The sequence below is a fragment of the Ambystoma mexicanum genome, chromosome 3p, assembly GCF_040938575.1.
Source record: "Ambystoma mexicanum isolate Mex_15411 chromosome 3p, UKY_AmexF1_1, whole genome shotgun sequence".
Lineage (NCBI taxonomy): Eukaryota > Metazoa > Chordata > Amphibia > Caudata > Ambystomatidae > Ambystoma > Ambystoma mexicanum.
The window spans coordinates 26,643,151-26,663,364 of NC_090925.1; the positions used below are offsets into that span (position 1 = coordinate 26,643,151).

Below are 20,214 nucleotides of genomic sequence, written 5' to 3' on the forward strand. Positions count from 1 at the left end.
CAGTCTCAAAAGGTGTGTTTGAAAACCTTTATTTATTAAGGTTACTGGGTTGATGTAACTGGTACTAACTCTAAAGTGATGGTTCCCTTATCTGATGTTTCTAATGGCCGTCGTTGTCTAATAGTCCAAAATAAAAGACTGTCTGTGTCTAAACCTATGCTTGCCCTCACTCTGTACAAAAATGTGATAGGAAGTCTTTTAAAAAGGAAAATTAGTGGTTCAACAAAAAGTGGGAAACCAAAGTTGGTTTCAGGTGGTCTTATCACCAGGTGCTCTTTGGTCAAAGTCACGCACATGAGTTCAATCAACACAGCTGTTCATAAGACCTTCTCCACAGAACCCCTGTAGTTCTCCCAACTACCTTCAGTGTCTTTGAGTTCCTTGGGGCTCCCTTCCCCAATCTGCAGTTTATTCAAGTTTCAAAACACCATGAAAATAAATGTAGCCGTTCCTTTTGTAAGCTTCCAGGGTTCCCCTCCTCATGCTTCAATCCTTTGAACACTGTAAAGAAAGCTGACAAGTCTTTAACTTAGTTGGGCCTATGAGGGTTCCCTTCCCCAAGCTTAGGCCTCTTCCAGTTTTCAAACACAAAACATAATATCTCACAGTTCCTTCTTGATTTGCCAGGTTTAGGCCACTCTAATTCACAACACAAATTCAGCTGGCCAGGATGTACCTTTTCCTTATTCACAATCTTTTCCATACACCATACTTTCATGGGGTAGAATCAGAGGCTTTCGAAAATGCAAGATTCTTTGCTTTTCCTGAGTGCGTCCAATCTGACCCTTTGCCCCTCTCTTTGTTTTCTTCCTTTCACTGCGGATGCTTCCTGCACCCCTTTGATTTTCCTTCCTTTCCGAGCACATTTGCGCTGTTTATTCCTACTTTTTTTATTGTGCTCCTGGCACTTGTCCTTTACTCTCATCCTGCTGCCTTGCTTCCTCTTTTTTCTGTTTTCCTTTTTATCATGCCCCGGCACCTTTTCTTGACTCTTCTCGTGCCCCTCTCTTCTCCTGTTACAGGCCACTCGCACCTTTGTGCTTTTCTTAACTTTCTCTCTCTGTCTGCTCCAATCGGTCTTTTGTTTGCTTCTGCTCCAATCTGCTTTTCACTTTACTTTCTGCTCTGTTCTGTCACTTTTATACTTTCTGCTTCGCTTTGCTTTCAGCTACACTTTTAGCATTTACACTTTCTGCTTTGTTCTTGCCTTCAGCTGTGCTTTCAGCCTTTACACTTTGCTTTCCTTACAATACCGTGCCACTTTTACTGTCCGTGCCTTTCTCCTGCTTCACTCTCATCTCACATTGTCCACAAAACTAATCGGCAGCGTCACGTTGAGAGGTGGTTCCTCCAGGAAACATGGGGTTGAAGTCCGGGTCTCACCACCTGCCCCTCTGGCACCCTTGGGGTTGGCACAGGCCCCAATGGAAGGAGCACTATCCTGAACCTGGCCGGCAGAATGCAGGCTGCGCTTCTCCGGCTCCCTGGAGGCACAGCTCCCTCGCCACACTGCATCCCCACACCAGGCCAGCATTTCTGCACACCGTCCTCCTGCAGCTCCTGCTTCTCTCTGCTCCTGGGTTCCTCCGGTCCGGACTGCTTTCCCAGCTCTTTTATTTCTTTGTGTAAGACCACACGTTTTATAATGAACAAACCAGTCAAGTGGAGTCAGGTGTGAGTATTTACTATTGAATGCCTGCCCCTGCCTGACTCTATTAGTGGGAGTTCTTTCTAGGGTAGGTTTCCCTTACTTTCCCCATACTGTTCCTATGGGTTATTACTGATCTTAGTTGTCTCCTCCTCATCTCAGTACTTGTTGGAAATGGGGAGGGGGAGATGGGGTGAGATCGTGAACAACCCCTTGCGGGTAAGGGAAAGAGATTAGAAGTGTAACAAGATTCTGATCCTCTTATCAGGGCGTTGACAGGGGGTATAAGAACATCTCCTGATTCATTCTTCCCCTATGCAATACATTTTCCCCTTCTTTGGGTCTGTTGATGGCGTATGTGCATAGGGTTCGAGGTGGTATCCTAAAGATTAGGGAGAACGTCTATTCTGGAGCCCCCTCTATACCTGATATCTTGGTTCTTCCACTATATGACACTACACTTATTTTTTAAAATGTGTTGTCTGTCTGTGTGAGTGCACTGAGGCCTATGAGCGTGACGTGCTATAAAAGAATGTAATAATATTATTATTAATATTCGCTATCATTTAGAATGGAGGAATAGATCTTGTTTTCAGTGCTCTGATCTTGTGTAACTTGCGTCGTCCTCCCTTTTCCTCTTGGGTAATCAACTCTTTCCCTTCTCTCCTGGGGGCCATGACAGATAGAATGAGCTTGAAGGATTTTGCTACCGGGGTTTGGGTCATGGGAATCAAGATATCCCAAGACGGCATCTGGGACTTCCTCCCCAACCAGTGTCCCGTTAGAATACTGCGTCTCTACTAGAGCATTCTCCTGGATGCAACCCCTTACTCTCCTACCCAGGTGATCCTCCCTTGCCTGTCCACCCCCAGGGTTGGGATACAAAAGCAAGTGCCCTCCCCTGGCCACCTGAATAGAGAATTCTCAAGGTCCACATGGGAGGATACCCCTAGGTTTCTCACTGTGTTAATAATATTGCAGAACAAATAGTGAATGAAAGTTGATGAAAAGCCGCTCCTGAAGAAAAAATGTTTAATTTCAAAATGCGTTGGGATAGAAATAACACATCAACTATTATCAGCGTACAGTAGAACACAGACCACAGAAAATTGATTGTATCAATGTTGAGGATGTATATTCATTTTTGTGACAAACAATTTGAATATTTTCCAAATTGAATTTAAGATTGACTCTTGTACATTGTACATTAGTTTAAAAGTATTGATTAAGAGGATCTAAAAATATTGATTAAGAGGATCTAAAAGTATTGATTAAGAGGATATAAATGTAAATTAGAAGTGAATTTGTAAAGGTTTAATTTAAACCGTATACAATAAAAAGAAAATGTATAGGGACAGATTCTTCCTAGGAGGAGTGCAGAGCTAACCGATCAGATGCTTCCTCAGGCACTCTTGTTATCTTATGTATATGAACCTAATACAGTTTCCTTTTACTTGAGAACCCATACATTGAAGTCATTGCAAAATCATTTCTAAGCAATCACAAGTGCGGCCCTTACTTTTTGTGTGGGCCAAGGGAAGGCTGCACTCTCAAGAGGGGTGTGAATGTGGTTAAGTGCAACCCAAACAATGAAGTGTAACAGTCTAAAATAAAGTAATGTCCAATCAAGGCTCTATAAAAATATATATATACTTTAATTAAACACACCACCTGCAATAATAATTCAAATCTACACAAAATCCACACCTGTGGAAAGAACAGAGTATGGAAAGACAGAAAGATACAGCACGCTAAGTTGTAAAACAGGGTTGAAAGACAAATAAAAACCACAATGTTGATTTAGAAAATAATTGCACTCACATTAAGTTATTTTGGGTCATTCTGACAGTAAATATGTATGTAATACAATTGAAAATACATGGCACAATGTTGTTAGCATTTGTATGCAAATAGAGTGCTCCATTAAAGCTAATTTTGCACCCTTTTGTTTGGGGCTTTTACAAGTTACTCCGGTTGATCTGATAAATGGAAACAATTGCCACCACTTGACTCCATGTATAGACATTAATCATGAGAAGTCCAGGACAGCTGGAGATACCTTTTTCCTTAATGACTTGATTATACTCCAGTTGCATTTTGTTAAAACCAACAAAGCACTGCATTGAAGTGTCTATTAAAGTCTTTACAAAGTCAACCATTGCTGCACTTGTCTAACTGCAGCTGAACAAAAGAATCTGTTTGTGTTTATATTCAACGGCACTGCCAATATTGAAGACACGAATAAGAGCAGTGAAGATTAAAATGTGTTGGCAGGTTGCATCTTTTTGGATACCATGATGAGAATGTGCATTTTATGGACTTTGCATGAGCACTCGATGGTTGCCTTTTGATATCTGAGGGTCACAGGGTTACATGCAGAACCCTAACTTCTGAATGCCACCAACTTTCCTTGCTTACCTCTGAGATGTGACGCTGGCCCCCTTCCTTATCAGACAGAGTTGCCAACATATTGTGCATCTTCTAGGCTATACATCAACCAAAATAAACTATTTTAAGAAGAAGTAGACAATTTATTTTCAACTAAATCAAGTTTAAAAATTGTACTACACCTTTCTAACAATAACCACATCCAGGTTTCTCTATGGTCCCCAAACAAATTCAACAGTGTGCGCGTCAAGGACCTAGTTATACCTTGCAACCATCACTTGTATCTTGAGTCTCCAATTTTAGACGATTGACATTTTCTTCACATTTCTTTTCTGCCTAAAATGTTTTTGGAATAATAATGCAAGAACTTAGCAGTCTGCGATAAGCATGACTTAAATTACGCAAGCCACATTCTTTGATCATATAACAAAGTAAGTATTTATGGGAAGTTTGGGATTTGCCGATAGAAAAAAAAATATATTTGTCTATTCTTGAGTTTGCTTCCTTCACTAACTAAGGGTAGCCGGTGACCGCTTTCTTTTTATTGGCTACATTTCGCAAGGCCTCCTTGACTTCCTTGTTACGGAAGCTATAGATCACTGGGTTCAACATCGGAATAACAACGGTATAGAAGACAGAGGCTACCGGATCCTGCTCCTGACTGCTCCCTGAAGATGGCTTGAAGTACATGAAGAAAATTGAGCCGTAGAATAAAATCACACTGGTGAAGTGCGAGGCACAGGTGGAGAAAGCTCTGAGTCGGCCTGCCGTGGAGTGGATCTTCACTATTGTGGAGATTATATAAATATAGGAAACCACAATTACCAGAAAAGAACCCAAGGAAGCAAATCCACCAAATATGAAGATGACAATTTTGTTGATAAATGTGTCACTGCATGAAATCTTTAGCAGTGGTAGAATATCGCAATAAAAATGATTGATGAACTTCGATGCGCAAAAGCTTAAGCGGAATGTGACGCAGGTATGTATCAAAGCGCTGATTAGGCCACCCAGAAAGGCACCAATTACCATCTTGATGCAGACTGCATTGGTCATGGTGATAACGTACATCAGTGGATGACATATAGCAACGTACCGATCATAAGCCATCACGGCTACGAGAAAATTATCCACACCTGAGAACACCACAAAGAAGAAGAGCTGAGTGGCACACTGATGGAGCGAGAAAATGTGGGGATATGTCAGGAAGTGGAAAAGCATTTGCGGAACAATCACTGAGGAGTAGCATACGTCGACAAATGACAGGTTCCCAAGGAAAAAGTACATCGGTGTATGAAGGCGGCGTGATATCCTAACGAGAACGATGAGCCCAATGTTCCCCACCAAGGTAAAGAGATAAACAAATAGAAAGAACAAGAACAGTAGGCGCTGGATGACTTGATCCTCCGAAAGACCACGAAGGATGAACTGTGTCACGGATGTCCCATTCTTTCTTTCCATTTTGTTTTACAAGCAACACGATGCACTGGAAAAGAAGAGATGACCTGTAGAAAATATAACACATTGTTATAATCAAGAAACTACAATGTTCGCTTCCTTTGGCAACCTGATTCTTGTCTACAATATATGATTGTACATAATGTTCAACTGGAGACTACGGTATTACAGCGCCGGTCCTGATTTGTTACATCTATTTTTAAGAAAAATAACAATAAAAATGGAGTATCCTATTGCCCACAGGTCCATCTAATTATAGTGGGGATGGCGAGCTGGACAAGGACAAGTTCACATTTGTCTCTCTCCATAGAGATCATCTGACCCCCAACACGGATGCTTTTCCAGATTCTGGGCAACCATGCCTGGCAGGGCCCATAGAGGGTCCCTTATCTTTTTGGGGTGAGCTTCCACATCTCACTAAAAGTCGTTACCCAGGTCATCCCGAAGGTACTCCAGTAAAACCCTCAATTGTGCTGCTTCATAATAAATCTGCACGTCTGGATAACCAAACCCTCCCCAGCTCCTGGGCAGCATAATAGTCAAATGTTTCATTCTGGGGACTTTGTCTTGCCAAACAAACCTACTAAGGGAGAACCAAACTTCTCTATAATATCCTTCTGGGACAACTGTAGGAATGGATGAAAAGAGATAAAGCAAATGAGGGAGGACATTCATCTTTACGGATATCATCCTCTCGTACCACGAGAGAACCCGGGGAGCCCAATGCCTGAGGTCTTTCTGAAGGGTCACCAACATGGGGTCACAATTAGAAGCAAACAATGCAGTCAAGTCTCTACGGAGCTGGACTCCCAAATAAGTAATCTGCTTCTTTTCAACCCTCATCCCTCTACTCTGTCCTCTAGACATGATCCCTCCAGCCGGAGCGGTATGAAACTGGACTTGCTCACATTGATCTTGAGACCCCAAAGGCCAAGATCTGTGAGAAGAGTTAGGGGACAGATGTGTGCATGTCATCAAGATAAGCTAGTATATCATCCACAAATAGTGACAGTTAAAAACATGATTCCCCACTCTGGATACCTCTGATGTCCTGATTAGAATGGACAGCAATAGCCAACGACTCTAAGGACAGCGAATAAAGTAGGGGCGGCAGGGGACATCCTTGCCTTATTCCTCTGGTGAGAGGGAAAGGGGTAGTCGAGAGCCAATTAACCTGAACTCTAGCCATTGGTAAACAGTAAATGGCACCAATTAATTTCTGCAGATGCAGACCAAATCTCATTCTCTCAAGTACTTTCATCATTTATAGCCATTCCACCCTGTCGAATGCCTTTGCAGAAACCGAAGAAACCACTGCCTCATCCAGATCCAACACGTGCGCCACATGCATGAGATATATGGTATTTCTAACATTGTCCGATCCTAGCCCCCTCCTGATAAAACCAATCTGATACACATGGATCAGTTTTGGTAGGGCCCTCTCAATCCGCTGCCCGAGCAGTCTTGCCAGGATTTTAACATCTGTATTCAGTAGAGATATAGGGCTATAAGAAGCACAATCCCCCAGATCCCTACCAGCCTTGTGGATAACCACAATAATCACCCCAACATAGAATCCAGAAGGTACTCCCCCTCTCACACCCTGTCGAACACTCCAGCCAGATGAAGGCTCAAGGTTGACTGAAATGTTTTATACAATTTTACAGAGAACCCGTCGTCTCATGGAGTAGTTCCAGATTTCATTCCCTTAATTGTCTGGACCACCTCTTCTGAACCTATTGGCCCCTCCATACTATCCAAAACCAAGCCAGAAAACCCCAGTACCATCAGCCCATCGAGAAACTGAGATATTTTGTGAGCCATCCCGCGTATAATCTGAGGAGTACAGTGATGCATAGAAGTTCCAAACTTCATCCCCAATCTCCCCCGGGGTTAAAAATGTACCCTTCTTCCAGATTCTGAACACTGCTCACCAATCTTGACTTGCGCTATTCCTTTAATCTCCAAAATAAAATTTGGGTCTGCTCTATCTACCTTCTCTCTGTATTTTTCTTTCCGGGATTTTCGTTTTTCTTTCTTTATCCAGCACTGGCAATCTAATCAAATGTGGCTTAACTTGGCAACCCTAGACTTATTCAAACCTCTGGCTACAGGGCCACCTGGCTGGAGAGTTTCAATCTTTTTCCGAAGTTCTGCCTCTGCCCTTTGCCTTTCCCGCCTTCTCCGGGAGCTCAGCCTAATCAGAACCTCTCTTATGGTCGCCTTAAATCCATCCCAAACAAATCTAGCACTGGTCTCACCCTTATTATTCAACTCAAGATATTGGACCTCATTATTAGCTTGTCAGTCCGGTAATAACGGTACCGGTAAGCTTGCTGGTACCGTTGATACCGGACCGACAAACTACGAGGTCTGCTCCCGGGTGCCTTTTCGCACATCAGGTCTGACCTGGCGGGCGTACCGGCACCTGCGCTCAGACCATGTCGGATGCACCGGCACCATTCACGAATGGTGCCGGTGCATCCGGCCTCCCCATCCCCATTGAGCCTTATGGGGATCAAATGGGAATGGGGAGTCATTATTACCGGCACCCGGCAAATGGGAATTACCGGGTCCGCCGTGGCTGGAATGCCCCGGTAGATCCCCATTGCCGGATGCCAGTAATTTCATGACTCTGGTATTTACCGGCACGGCTACCTCCCAAGTCATAATGTGGCCCATTGTGTCCTAGCAGGGTTTGAGCTGTCTCCCTAACCTTTAATAACAGATTGTTACAGGTCCATCTCCCCCTGTATCTTTGTGCCCACCCCTTTCCAAGCACCACACAGACGGGACAGTGGTCCGACAATGGAACAGGGGCCACCAACACATTGTTAAGAAATTCTTTCAACTGGGTATCAATCAGCACAAGGGCAATTCTGGAATAGGAACTGTGAACCTGGGAGTAAAAGGAATAAGGGTGCTTGTCATGCGCAGCTATAGTCAGGGAATCAGTCATCCCCAAGAGTTTGTTAATCAGTCCACATTTTATAGCCTGAGAGATATCCCCCGACCCACTACCGGGTCTTTTAGTCGTCTCCTGTCCATCACCATGTCAAACGCCATGTTGAAATCGCACCCAATTATGAGAGGATCTTCCCCAAACACCCAAATCACCTCTTTCGGAGCACTCCAGAAGTGGCTGTGACACTTGTTCGGACAGTAAACTGAGACTATCGAAATTAGACTCCTCCCTATCAACCCTTTGATCGATATATACCGTCTCTCAGGGTCTCGAAGGGCTTTAACCACCTTAAGCCCCAGCCTAGACAATGTGACAGTGGCCACTCTCTTTTTTTAACTGGCAGAGAGGCCTGGATCACTTCCCCAATATGTCTGGATTTCATGCCTTGAAGGTCCTTTTTGGGTCAGTGTGTTTCTTGCTACAGGAGCAGGTCCAGCTTGGTGCGCTGTAATTCCCTAACAATAAGAGAGCACTTTGTGGGGGAGTTTAAACCACAGGCATTAAGAGAGCCCACGACTAAGTCAATGCCGGAGCCAGTCATGCAGGCGTCTACAAGATCTAAGAAGGACCACCTGCAGAACCTCTGCACCATGAAAAAAGAGCTTTTACTTCCGAGAACACCAAACTGTAATATGGCCTGCCCCCCCTTTTGGGAACCCTGTGAGAAACACATTAGCCGGGGAACATTTCCTGGAACCCCAAACTATAACCCCCCCCCTTGCATGGCATCCAGTCCAGCCGACACCACCAGCCTAGGACCGAACAACCAAACAAGCCCGGGCCACCGGGACATAACTATGAAAAAAGCTCATACTAGAGACCCTCTACCTCCCCCACCCACATTTCCAATGTAAGAGTCACCTCCACACCACCATCCGTTCTCCCCAAAAACCCCAACTAACTCCCTCCCCAACCTGCAAAAGCCAGTTTACCAGAACACTACACCTCTGGGCAACACGTTCTTAATCCCGCGCATCAGCATCTAAAAACCATTCTAAGATCAACACAAGAACACAGTGTGCAATTATAGCCCCCCACCAAACGAGGCTGAAATTAAACATTAATAAATTCTACCATTTCAGGAGTCACCCCGTGGGGGGTATTTAATTGCTTTAGCATCTGGAGCCAGGTACTCAGTGACCCCTGCTCCCCTTCACCTTTTGGAAACCTGCATCGAGAGAATCCTCGTCCTCCTGGCTTGCCCATCTTGAGGTGCCAGTAGCTTACCTGTGACCCTCTGAATAGCATCCTCAGTGACCAGTTAATATATATGACCCTCGTATTTAAAGTAAATATTAAAGGGGAAACCCCAGCAATACTGGACTCCCTCTTCTTAAGCCACTGAATCAGGGGAGCGCCCATTCTCTGCCTCCCAAGAGTGAACACTGAAAGGACTTGATGAATAGTTATTTAGAGGAACCAAATGACACCGGGCCGTCTTTCCTCACCTTCAAGAATTCTCATCTTTTCCTCATAGTGGTGGAAACAGGCAAGCACAGACCTCTGTTCCCTGCTCCCCCCACCAGTGTGAGACGCCCCGTCAATCGTTCAAAGGTAGTTTTGCTACCAAAGAGGAGTTTCACCACCTCGAGGATAGCTCTCTTGATGTCCCTTTCCGTTTCTCCCTCTTTCCTGAAAGCCAAAAACCCAAGGTTGTTCCTCCTCTCTCGGTTTTCCAAATCGTCCATGTTGTGTATCATCTTGGATTCCCTCCTTTCCAGTTTTCAGAGCCTCATATCAATGTGATACAACAAGGAGTATTGATTAGTTTCCAAATGAATCAGTCTGTTGTTGATTTTATCGGCAAGTATGCCCAATGTATCCCGTCTAGCTGCTATGTTGGCGCAGATCCCCCGGGCCTCCTCCAGCAGCGCTGCTATGCCCGTCTTCGTCACCGCTGCATCAGCTGACGACTTTGGATATTTTAAGGATCTTAGTTCCAGTGGAAGAGATCCTATTCTATGGTCTGAGTTAATGGTGGGAAATACCATAACCAAACTGCAAGATTTATATTGGACGTTAGTAGAGGTATTGAAAATATTAGGAATTCAAATTTAAACATGTGTGGAGTTCATTATTTTCACCTCTACTTTCTAGTTTTCTTTTCTATTATAATTCTTTTTCTATTTCTCTTTTTTGAAAAAGTTATGTTTTAACTTATTTGCATAGTTGTATTTTGTGAATGATGAATTTACATATTTGTATGGTTTTTATTATTGTACACAGTGGAAAGGTTTTATTTATTAAACCAACTCACTAACAAAAAAGTGAAAAAAATGAATTTTTCATATCCCGCCGGCAATGAGGAACCTCTGCCTTTACCCGCTAAAGTTACCCGTCGTGGGGTAGTCAGAGCCCTGTATGAGTTGGTCTACGTCCACGCACTGCATTCAGGAATCCCGTCTATTAAAGAGTAACAGGGTATCCAAAAAGTGGCTGGTATTTAGGTAACGATGTAGAGATCATGTTTCAATTCTTTGACACACATTGCGCGGTCTTCCTCTCAAGGACTGGATCACCTTTTTTGTTTTTTTGTATAACTTTCAGCCGCACCCACGGACAGGCTAGTGAGTATCTGATGGATGCCATTTGTCCGGATGCACCCACTGGGAACCTCTGCTTGGTCGATCAATCCTTTCTAGTTGTTTCGAAGGTTAGATGCACCACGAGGAGATAGTAGATTATAGCCTTGTAGACTGAGAGTGGGGTCATTATCGCGGGATAAGACCTACCACCAAGTTTTCCATGAGTGGGGGGAAGGGTCATCATCCCTAGAGAAAATGACCCCTCTCGAGGTGCATAAGGCTACTAGCCCATAGTGGTAGTGGTAATACATGTTTCAGTGTTTTGGTGGAGAAGTAAAACCTGTTTTTTTAATACTCATAAACAGGCAACTGAGTTAGTAAATTAAAAGTGGTTTTATTTTGTCATATTAAAATAACACAGTCATTCTCATAAATTATGCATTTCAATTACAAACTTTTGAACTGATAAAGGTTCAACATGAGAGTGCTTTTGGTGTCGTGTAAAAGTAAATTGTTTCTCTAAAATAAATTGAATGCATTTTCCCACATTTTAGTGTTCTTTTTCGTGTGTCCTCCAGGAGTGGAAGTGTCTTGTTGAAGCAAATCTTGCCCGGAAATTGCACATTTGTTTACCTTTCAGTCAATATCAGTAGTTATTGACTGCACTGTAAATAAACATTCTGATTGGCTGAGAAGAGGTCAATAACGATTGCCATGTGTTATTAAAGCAATAGGCCCCGAGCGGCGGGGGGATTACCGACTCAGGTAATGCCCCTGCCGCGAGGGGCATATAGCTATTAGTACCCCGGCCTGCAAAAACTGCGTGACCGGGGCACTAGAAGCTTTTTTTTGTCCTGAAACGCTGCAGCCTCCCGCTCAATCTGTGAGTACCTTTGTTCAGTGGCTGATAAGGCTTTGCTGGTGTATTCTTTGGGGCGTACCTCCAAATTAGCATCGACCTGGGTCAGCACTGCCCCCCAGACCAAAAGGGCCTGTGTCGACCCCAATCTCCAACTGAAGAGCCGGATCAAAGAAAGCCATGGTCTCCTCAGCGGTAAGAGCTGAGTATGCCATCAAACGCTGCGTGTGCCAACGGCCCCCACTGCCAGGTGATGTCTTTCTTTGTGAGGGCCCTTAGCGGCTCAGAGCGGGAGGCTAGATTCTTGATGAACCAGCCACAATATGTGACCATTCCCAGAAAGCTTCTCACTTCTGAGGTCCCAAGGATGCACACAATTATATACACGTTCTCCCTTGTTAGGGACCATCACTGCAATATAGTCTGAGATCCTTGCAGTTGGAGCATGGGGGCATGTTTAGCAAACACCAGTAATGTTATGGTGGACATATAAAGGCACCAAACACCCCCCCCCACTTGAAATTTGAACTTCTTCCCATGCATCCGCTTGACCCCTCCCCCATGTGGGGGGGGCGTAAGAGAGTCCTCATGCCGCTGGGTAATCTTCTGTGTTTCTTCTCTAGATAGAGCTCGAGCAGGGGGCTGCTTCGCAAGGCAGGGCTATTAGTAAACGTGCTCCTTTTCGTTTTGCTTACCCAGGGGGGGCGGCACAGGGGCAAAACGTACAGAATTCGACCGACAATAGCTGCAGCAGTTGTGGCTTCATCTTGTCCTTTCCCCTTGCAAGCTTTTTTTCTGACACACTGCCTGCCCGATGACGTAGTCGCGAGCGAGAGACCCGGGTGAACGCGCAGCGCCCTCTGGAATAAGGCAGTTACTGGTCGACATCATACGAAAGGGATGAACGTGTATTTTTTGACAGAGACAGCATTGTGGAAGCAACATTCATTTATGCATTTTGTCATTTGTTATAGCGCCTTTCATTATAATCATGGTCCCAACGCGCTTTTGGTTGAACGCTCCCAGATGTACCAGGGTCCAGAAAGCTGGGAAAACAGTTTGGGAGGTGCCATTATGCGTTTCAGCCTTTATAAATGGATCCTGCATCCCCTGCAGTGCTTTGCAATGCTGCCTCCAGCACCTGCTCCACCTCCAGCCATGGCTACTGCCCACTGCATCCTCAATAGGGTCCTGCCCCACAGACAGGGACGCCTGCACCTCCGGGGCCACCACTGGAGGAGGAACAGCAGGTACCTCACCTCAAGGACTACATATTCCTGCAGGAAGAGGTCATGGAGCTGATGGAATGCTGACATATCGCAATACGATGGTCAATGTCTCCTCCACGGTGGAGAAGGGTGCCTGTATCAGATGTTTCCCGACCGGCAAGGAGGGATTACCCGGCATAATAGTGTTTAAAAGACATCTTCCTCCTGATGTGGCAGGATGTTAGGCTATGCTATGTTAGGCTATGCTATGTAATGTTATGCTATGTGATGCAATGCTACGGTATGCTATGCTATGTGATGCTATGCTACGGTATGCTATGCTATGTGATGCTATGCTAGGTTATGCTATGTGATGTTATGCTATGCTATGGTATGCTATGTGATGCTATGCTATGCTATGGTATGCTATGTGATGCTATGCTAGGCTATGCTATGCAATGTTATGCTATGTGATGCTATGGTATGCTATGATATGCTATGCTATGCTATGCTATCTGAAGCTATGCTATGTGAAGCTATGCTATGTGAAGCTATGCGATGCTATGCTATGTTAGGCTATGATATGCGATATTATGCTATGTGATGCTATGCTATGGTGTGCTATAGTATGCTATGCTATGCTATGTGATGCTATGCTATGTTATGTGAAGCTATGCTATGTGATGCCATGCTATGTGATGCTATGCTATGTTAGGCTATGCAATGTTATGCTACGTGATGTTATGCTATGTGATGCTATGCTAAAGTATGCTATGCTATGTGATGCTATGCTATGTGATGCTATGCTAGGTAATGCTATGCTATGTTAGGCTATGCTATGTTATGCTATGCTATGTGATGTTATTCAATGTGATGCTATGCTATGGTTTGCTATGTGATCCTATGCTATACTATGAGAAGCTATGCTATGTGATGCTATGGTTGGCTATGTGATGTTATGCTATGGGATGCTATCGTATGGTATGCTATGATATGCTATGTTATGCTATGCTATGTGAAGCTATGCTATATGATGCTATACTATGTGATGCTATGCTATGTGATGCTATGTTAGGCTATGCAATGTTATGCTATGTGATGCTATGGTATGCTATGTTAGGCTATGCTATGTAATGCTATGCTATGTGATGTTATTCAATGTGATGCTATGCTATGGTTTGCTATGTGATGCTATGCTATACTATGAGAAGCTATGCTATGTGATGCTATGGTTGGCTATGTGATGTTATGCTATGAGATGCTATCGTATGGTATGCTATGATATGCTATGTTATGCTATGCTATGTGAAGCTATGCTATATGATGCTATACTATGTGATACTATGCTATGTGATGCTATGTTAGGCTATGCTATGCAATGTTATGCTATGTGATGCTATGGTATGCTATGCTATGCTATGCTATGCTCAGTGATGCTATGCTCAGTGATGCTATGCTATGTGATGCTATGCTATGTGATGCTATGCTATGTGAGGCTATGCTATGCAATGCTATGCAATGCTATGCAATGCTATGCTATGGTATGCTACATTAGGCTCTCTCTCATACATTTAGGCTTCAGATCCTCAATTGTGCCTCTCCCTCTGCCTCCCTCTGCACTGAGCTCCTCTGACATGCCCCGACCCCTGCCTGGTGCTGATTAGACCAAGACCCTGTAACACGACAGACCTTCTCTTTTCCAGCTGCTCCCTACAGGTATAGCATTAGCACCGCTTATGGTAGATAACAGTAGGATTTCTGAAAGTACTTTTTATGCATATTACAACACAATGTACCTGTACGGCTTCGTCAGAAGGTTGCAAGTAAGATGCTGACAGTTATTGCCAAATGTCTGCAAATGTCATGCCAAGTAACACCCCCATTGTGCAAATGCTATGATATATTAGTGATTGCATAGGATATGCTATATAACCTGTGGTCTAAGGGCTGTCCAGAAGAGCTCTGTCTGCCGACTGCCTGGACACGTGTCCTGCTGTATTTTCCTATGTATCAGCAGCTTACTCTGTATGCTGTGTATTTGCTATCTAATACAAGAAGCTTGGTTTACATCAGTCTGTGTCTAATGTCCTTATTTGCTGCAAGCTGAGGCTGATGCCGAGGGGGCCCTTGCGAGGGGACCCCATCTTGGCTACCACACTCCACAAATCGGAAAGACCCAGAGACATCTACAATACCTACATATTGGGCTAAGATGTACTCACTGCAGGGGTTTGAGACTGAATTACTGGAACGTTTGGGCAGACCTCTGCATCACTAGCAGACAATACTGAGAAGAAGAAACAGAAAGCCTCCACCTCCAACTTCCTGCTGAGGGTGGGGCCAGTTTACCTGCAGCTCCCAGTTCTGACTAAAAGACTTCCTGGCTCATATTCTTGAAATGCGGGAAAAACAAGTATGTTTACTATCCGTTATGTTTCTGGTGCCACACACGGTAGGAGTTACGTTTGACTGAGCCCGCAGGGCGGGGATAGGCAGCCGCACAGCACTCTAGGGCTTGCGCCTGAATCTGGTAGTGCTGTGGCCCTGATTCTTTCCCCCTCTACACGGATCAGGTCCATTTTATCAGCAGGAAAACAATCGCTGGCAGTCTCTGGTTCCCACATATTCCTGTCTTGTCTCTCTTAAGGTTGCAGCCCACATCATCAGGGGTTTTCATTGTTCCTCCTGGACGCTCCTACCAGGTGATTCCACCTGGTACCCTTAGGTGGTCTTCTGACCGGGTCAAGTGTTCATCAGCGGGCTGATAGTTGGAACCTACTACTGTCAACTTTCCCTTCCTGGTTGAATGTAATAAAGAGGCTTTCAAACCTGCCCGAGCTTTGCTCTATGGATCCTACTTGAGTTCCCATCAAGACTAGACTTCAACCACTCCCAGAACTCCCTTTCAGCCCAGGCTGTGAAGGTCTTCATAAACCTTGCCGTCTTCACCAGGTTTTATTCTCTTCACCCCTCTCTGGGGCTTTCATCCATCCCTTCCACTGTGTCTCTCGCTTGCCCCGACCCCCGTTCCTTGCCCTCTGCGTCTGTAATTGCTCTTGACCCTTTAATATTTATTTATTTATTTTATCGTTCATGTATAAGGCGCTTAATACCAGCAAGTGGTTTCTAAGCACCGGATCGGGATTCGAACAGTATGCAGTGATTATATTGAATACAAAATTAATGGAAATATAACGAATGAAAAAAGAACTGATTCCAAAATAACTCATTTTGAAAAAAACTAAAAATGGGGTTGTGAGAGGGAATAGTGATTTTGGTACTGTGGGAAAAGTATGAATAAAAAAGGGGGGGCTTATTGGGGGGAACCCCACTAAAAAAACGAAAAATGAATTAGTTATTTTGGAATTAACTATTTTGTATTTGTTATTTTTTCATTAGTTATTATTTCATTATTTATAATTGGATGTAACCGATTTGGACTTGTGTTGCGCGGCGTTGTCTTACTTCCAAGACAAACGCATAGCCCCTGAGCTATCCTTCTCCCCCTCTGCTCTTCCTTTGCTTCATCTTTCCTCAGACTTTCTTTCTATTGGGTCCTAACTACTTCCCCTCCTCCTTCATATCCTTGGTTTTATGATGGTCCTCTCCTTTCTATGCCCCGCTATCCCTTTTCTTTCCACCCCCTCTCTGCTTGGTCTCCTTCTCCTCTCATGGCATGTATATAACAGTGTACTGTCAAAGTTTAGGTTGCCCTAATGTGGCCAATACACATTGGTTGATACAATATTTTCCAGTGGACGCCCCCCCGCCCCCCCTTGAAATAGCCGGTCCACCATCAATGGAAGAGTGTGTCAGGATAAATCCAAACAGTTTATGCACAGCTGTAATTGCACCAGTGGAACTGGAGGGGACCGAAGGGTAGAACCGGTGTGGCCCCATGCACCAGAGCACCTTCCCGTTTGAGGCGTGAGGTGGGTTTCTTGTTAGAGCAGTGCCCTCGCACGACGCGTGCTGCCTATTCCTATGCTTGGCCCATGTGTGTAATTCTCTCACATTCCAAGATAACATCTTAACTACCTCCACCAACTGATCGCCATTCACAGTCCTGCATGGTGGTCCACCCCGCTATCTTCAGTTTTCCTTTTATCATGCATAGACGTGATCTTACAGTCCATCCTTTATACCCACCGCCCATCCCCCACCACCATCTGATACCCCAACTATCAACCGCTGCCCCAGTGATGAATAATGATAGGGAGGAAACGTTCTCATACGCGGCATGTAGATCAGGAGATGCTGACCCCCAGAAACCTGAACTGGCCCCGGAGCCGTGCCTACATGGTTGGGAGACTCCGTACCCCGAAAGGACGAAAGGAAGGTTGAAGGTCGAGGTGGCCGGCTTCCCACTGTGTGTGTGGAGTGAGAACACTCTCCCAGAGGAGGGAACCTTTTGGACTGATACTTTACCTATGAGCTGCATTTTCCTGGAACTTTGCTTTGCACCCCTCACCAGATTTGGATTTAGTTTTGGGAACTTTAAAGGACTGAACCTTTGTCCTGGACCCCCCACCTTAGTCGCAAGAGGTGCGAGTCCTGCAGTTGCTGATCCCTTTTTGAAGACAATGACCCTTTACTTGAGGCGATGACCCAATAATTGTTTAGACAGCCCACATCCTGACCCTTGCCTTGGAGAGATCACCAACCTGACCCTATGTTGTTGAGTAGATGCCCCTCCATTTGGAGGAACCCTGAGTTCCTCCAGTGAGGGTGGCATGGGCCCTTGCCTTGGCCAATAGCCAAGGCACTAAGCGCTATCATCTTGACCTCTTATGTTTGTTGAGTTTTGCACGCATCCTGATTGGAGAATTGACTTTGACATTTTCACGCATCCTGATTGGAGAATTGACTTTGAACGTCATACCTTGTGTGTGAGTCTCCGTTCTGGGGACACGGTGCTGGGAAGTCACACGGGACATCAACTTGATCTGTTCCGGGATTTGACATTATTTTGGGAAGCCCCGCCTTACTCTTTAGATCTTGGTCAGGCCATGTTGATAACATGTTCTTGTGATGTTGCTTGGGTTTGGGAATCTCACATCACTGCGGGTCAGCAGATTTGCCATACATGCTTCTCTCAGCGTTATTCGTTGCTTTCAGATGATTGCCCAGGATAGGGGCAAAAGGCTAGATTATTTCAGTAATAAAATGCCTTTAATGACTGAGCTCCCTTGTGCACTGCAAAAGTAAATCCATTACCCAGAATAAAAAACTTGGCTTATTTGAGAATTGCTGCTGGAGCCCAGAAGGGAAGGCATGTGCTTAGAATGCTCAGGGCTGCACATGACATGGACAGATGATGGAACTAGGGGCAAAGTTCATCTGGCGAGCTATCCTTGCCGCCAAAAAAAGAAACAACTCTGGCGACGTTACTGGCAGAAGCTGAATGGGAAAGTCCAGAATTAACCAGGATTTACCAGGAACGTGCACAAGCTAAGGATGCCTCCTCTGTCATTCCTTCGGGCATTGGCCTCCTTTTTGCATCTAAACCTCAGAGATAATCTGCTAATTTTTCTCGGGCCATTGCGCTGCGTTGGAGACTACGATGCTGACTATCAAAGGTGTCTAGATTCCATCATGACCAAGACCTCCAGTGGTACCTCGGTTAGTGACCTGGTGGATGCTTCCACTAGACACTTTCAAACTATGCTAGACAAATCCGCCCCCAGGAATGCAAAGCTAGTGAGAGAGAGAGAACCCGCAGCACCAGAAATGGTCCACTCCACAACTCACAGCATTGAAAAAGCTAAAACGCAATCTAGAAGCCCGCTGGCTGAAGCTCCCTACGGCAAAAAACAAAACTGCTTGGAAAAAGGCAGATAAACCATACAGGCTTCAAATTGAGGAAACTAAAAAAGAATTCTATAACTCTCAGATAGACAAATATCGGCTAATCAGATTGGCAAACGTTTTGAAATCCTCAAATCATTGGAAAAACCTAAGGCCATAGAGGTCCTGTTTCAGCCAAGGAATCAGGACTGCATGTGAGTGCAGGAGGCTTTTGAGGCTCAAGTCAATAATGGTAGACACGAAATTAAAAATCTGCAAAATCAGGCAATCAATTCCAATCTGGAGGGTGCACCCTCACAGGGGATTTCTGCACAAATGAAGTTTAGTCTATCCCCAATCCCCAATGCTTTCATCTATGTGCCCTACCTCTTGCTCTGAAAATATTCTTCCACCTAAGATCATTCTAGAGCACAAAGATCTTTTTGTGCCTTTTCTAACCGGTTTGGAAACTCTTCTTTGAGGGACAGTCAGGTGTCCGCTTCCATTAAGACTGTTACTGTTACCCCTCTCCTGAAAAAAAACAATCTTGACCCAAAAGAACCCGGTAATCTCAGGCCAATCACTAATTGCAATTTCCCTTTGAAAACCCATTCCATCTTGCACAACAGATAATCCGGCCTTTCAACCATCTTTCAGTACCGAGACTGCTCTAGTTGACCTGCAGACACATCTGTTAGGAATTATTGAGGAGGGGAAAACATGTCTGCTAATGCTGCTTGACTTGTAGGCAGCCTTTGACCTAGTGGATCACAATCTCCTCCTCAGCACCCTCCGTAACCTAGGGCAATGCTCCGAGGAAGCTATTGGATGGTTTGGTTCCTTTTCCCCCACTAGGGAGTCAAGAGTTAAATGGGGCCAGGCCTACTCCTCATCTGCTTCCATCTTATGTGGAGTACCACAGGGGGCTTGCCTCTCTCCACGTTTGTTAAACCTTTACATCAGATCTCTTTGTGTGCTCCTCGAATGCCTATGCGGACGACACCCAGGTGGTCATTAGGTTAACAGCTGCAGTGAATCTTGGATGTCCGTTAATTGGCTCTACCTGAATGGAATCTAGACAGAGCTCCTTTTGGTGGGTTCTCAGCAGACTCTAACCAAACTGAGCCCTAGCCACAAAGCTTTTGATTTAGTCCCAAATACCATAAATGTCCAAAAACTGGTCAAAACTCTAGGTGTGCTGATTGAATCCATTCTCAGTGCTGATGCCTACGTTAGCCATCTGACCTGCACCTGTAACTACCATCTGCGCCTGCTTAGGACTTTGCAAACGGTTATTTCAGAGAAATACTGTGCCACGGTTGCCAGGGAAACCGTTTTGTCCAGATTGGACTATTGCAACTCACTGCTGACCAGCG

At 44.8% G+C, this 20,214-nt stretch overlaps 1 protein-coding gene across 1 annotated transcript; it reads right to left on the reverse strand.

The window, feature by feature from the left end:
* Window positions 1–4,549: 4,549 nt before the first annotated feature.
* Window positions 4,550–5,497, reverse strand: LOC138579675 (olfactory receptor 8D1-like). The gene has a single exon (XM_069649915.1). The coding sequence runs from the start codon at window positions 5,495–5,497 to the stop codon at window positions 4,550–4,552; it is 948 nt and encodes a 315-aa protein (XP_069506016.1).
* Window positions 5,498–20,214: the final 14,717 nt, after the last annotated feature.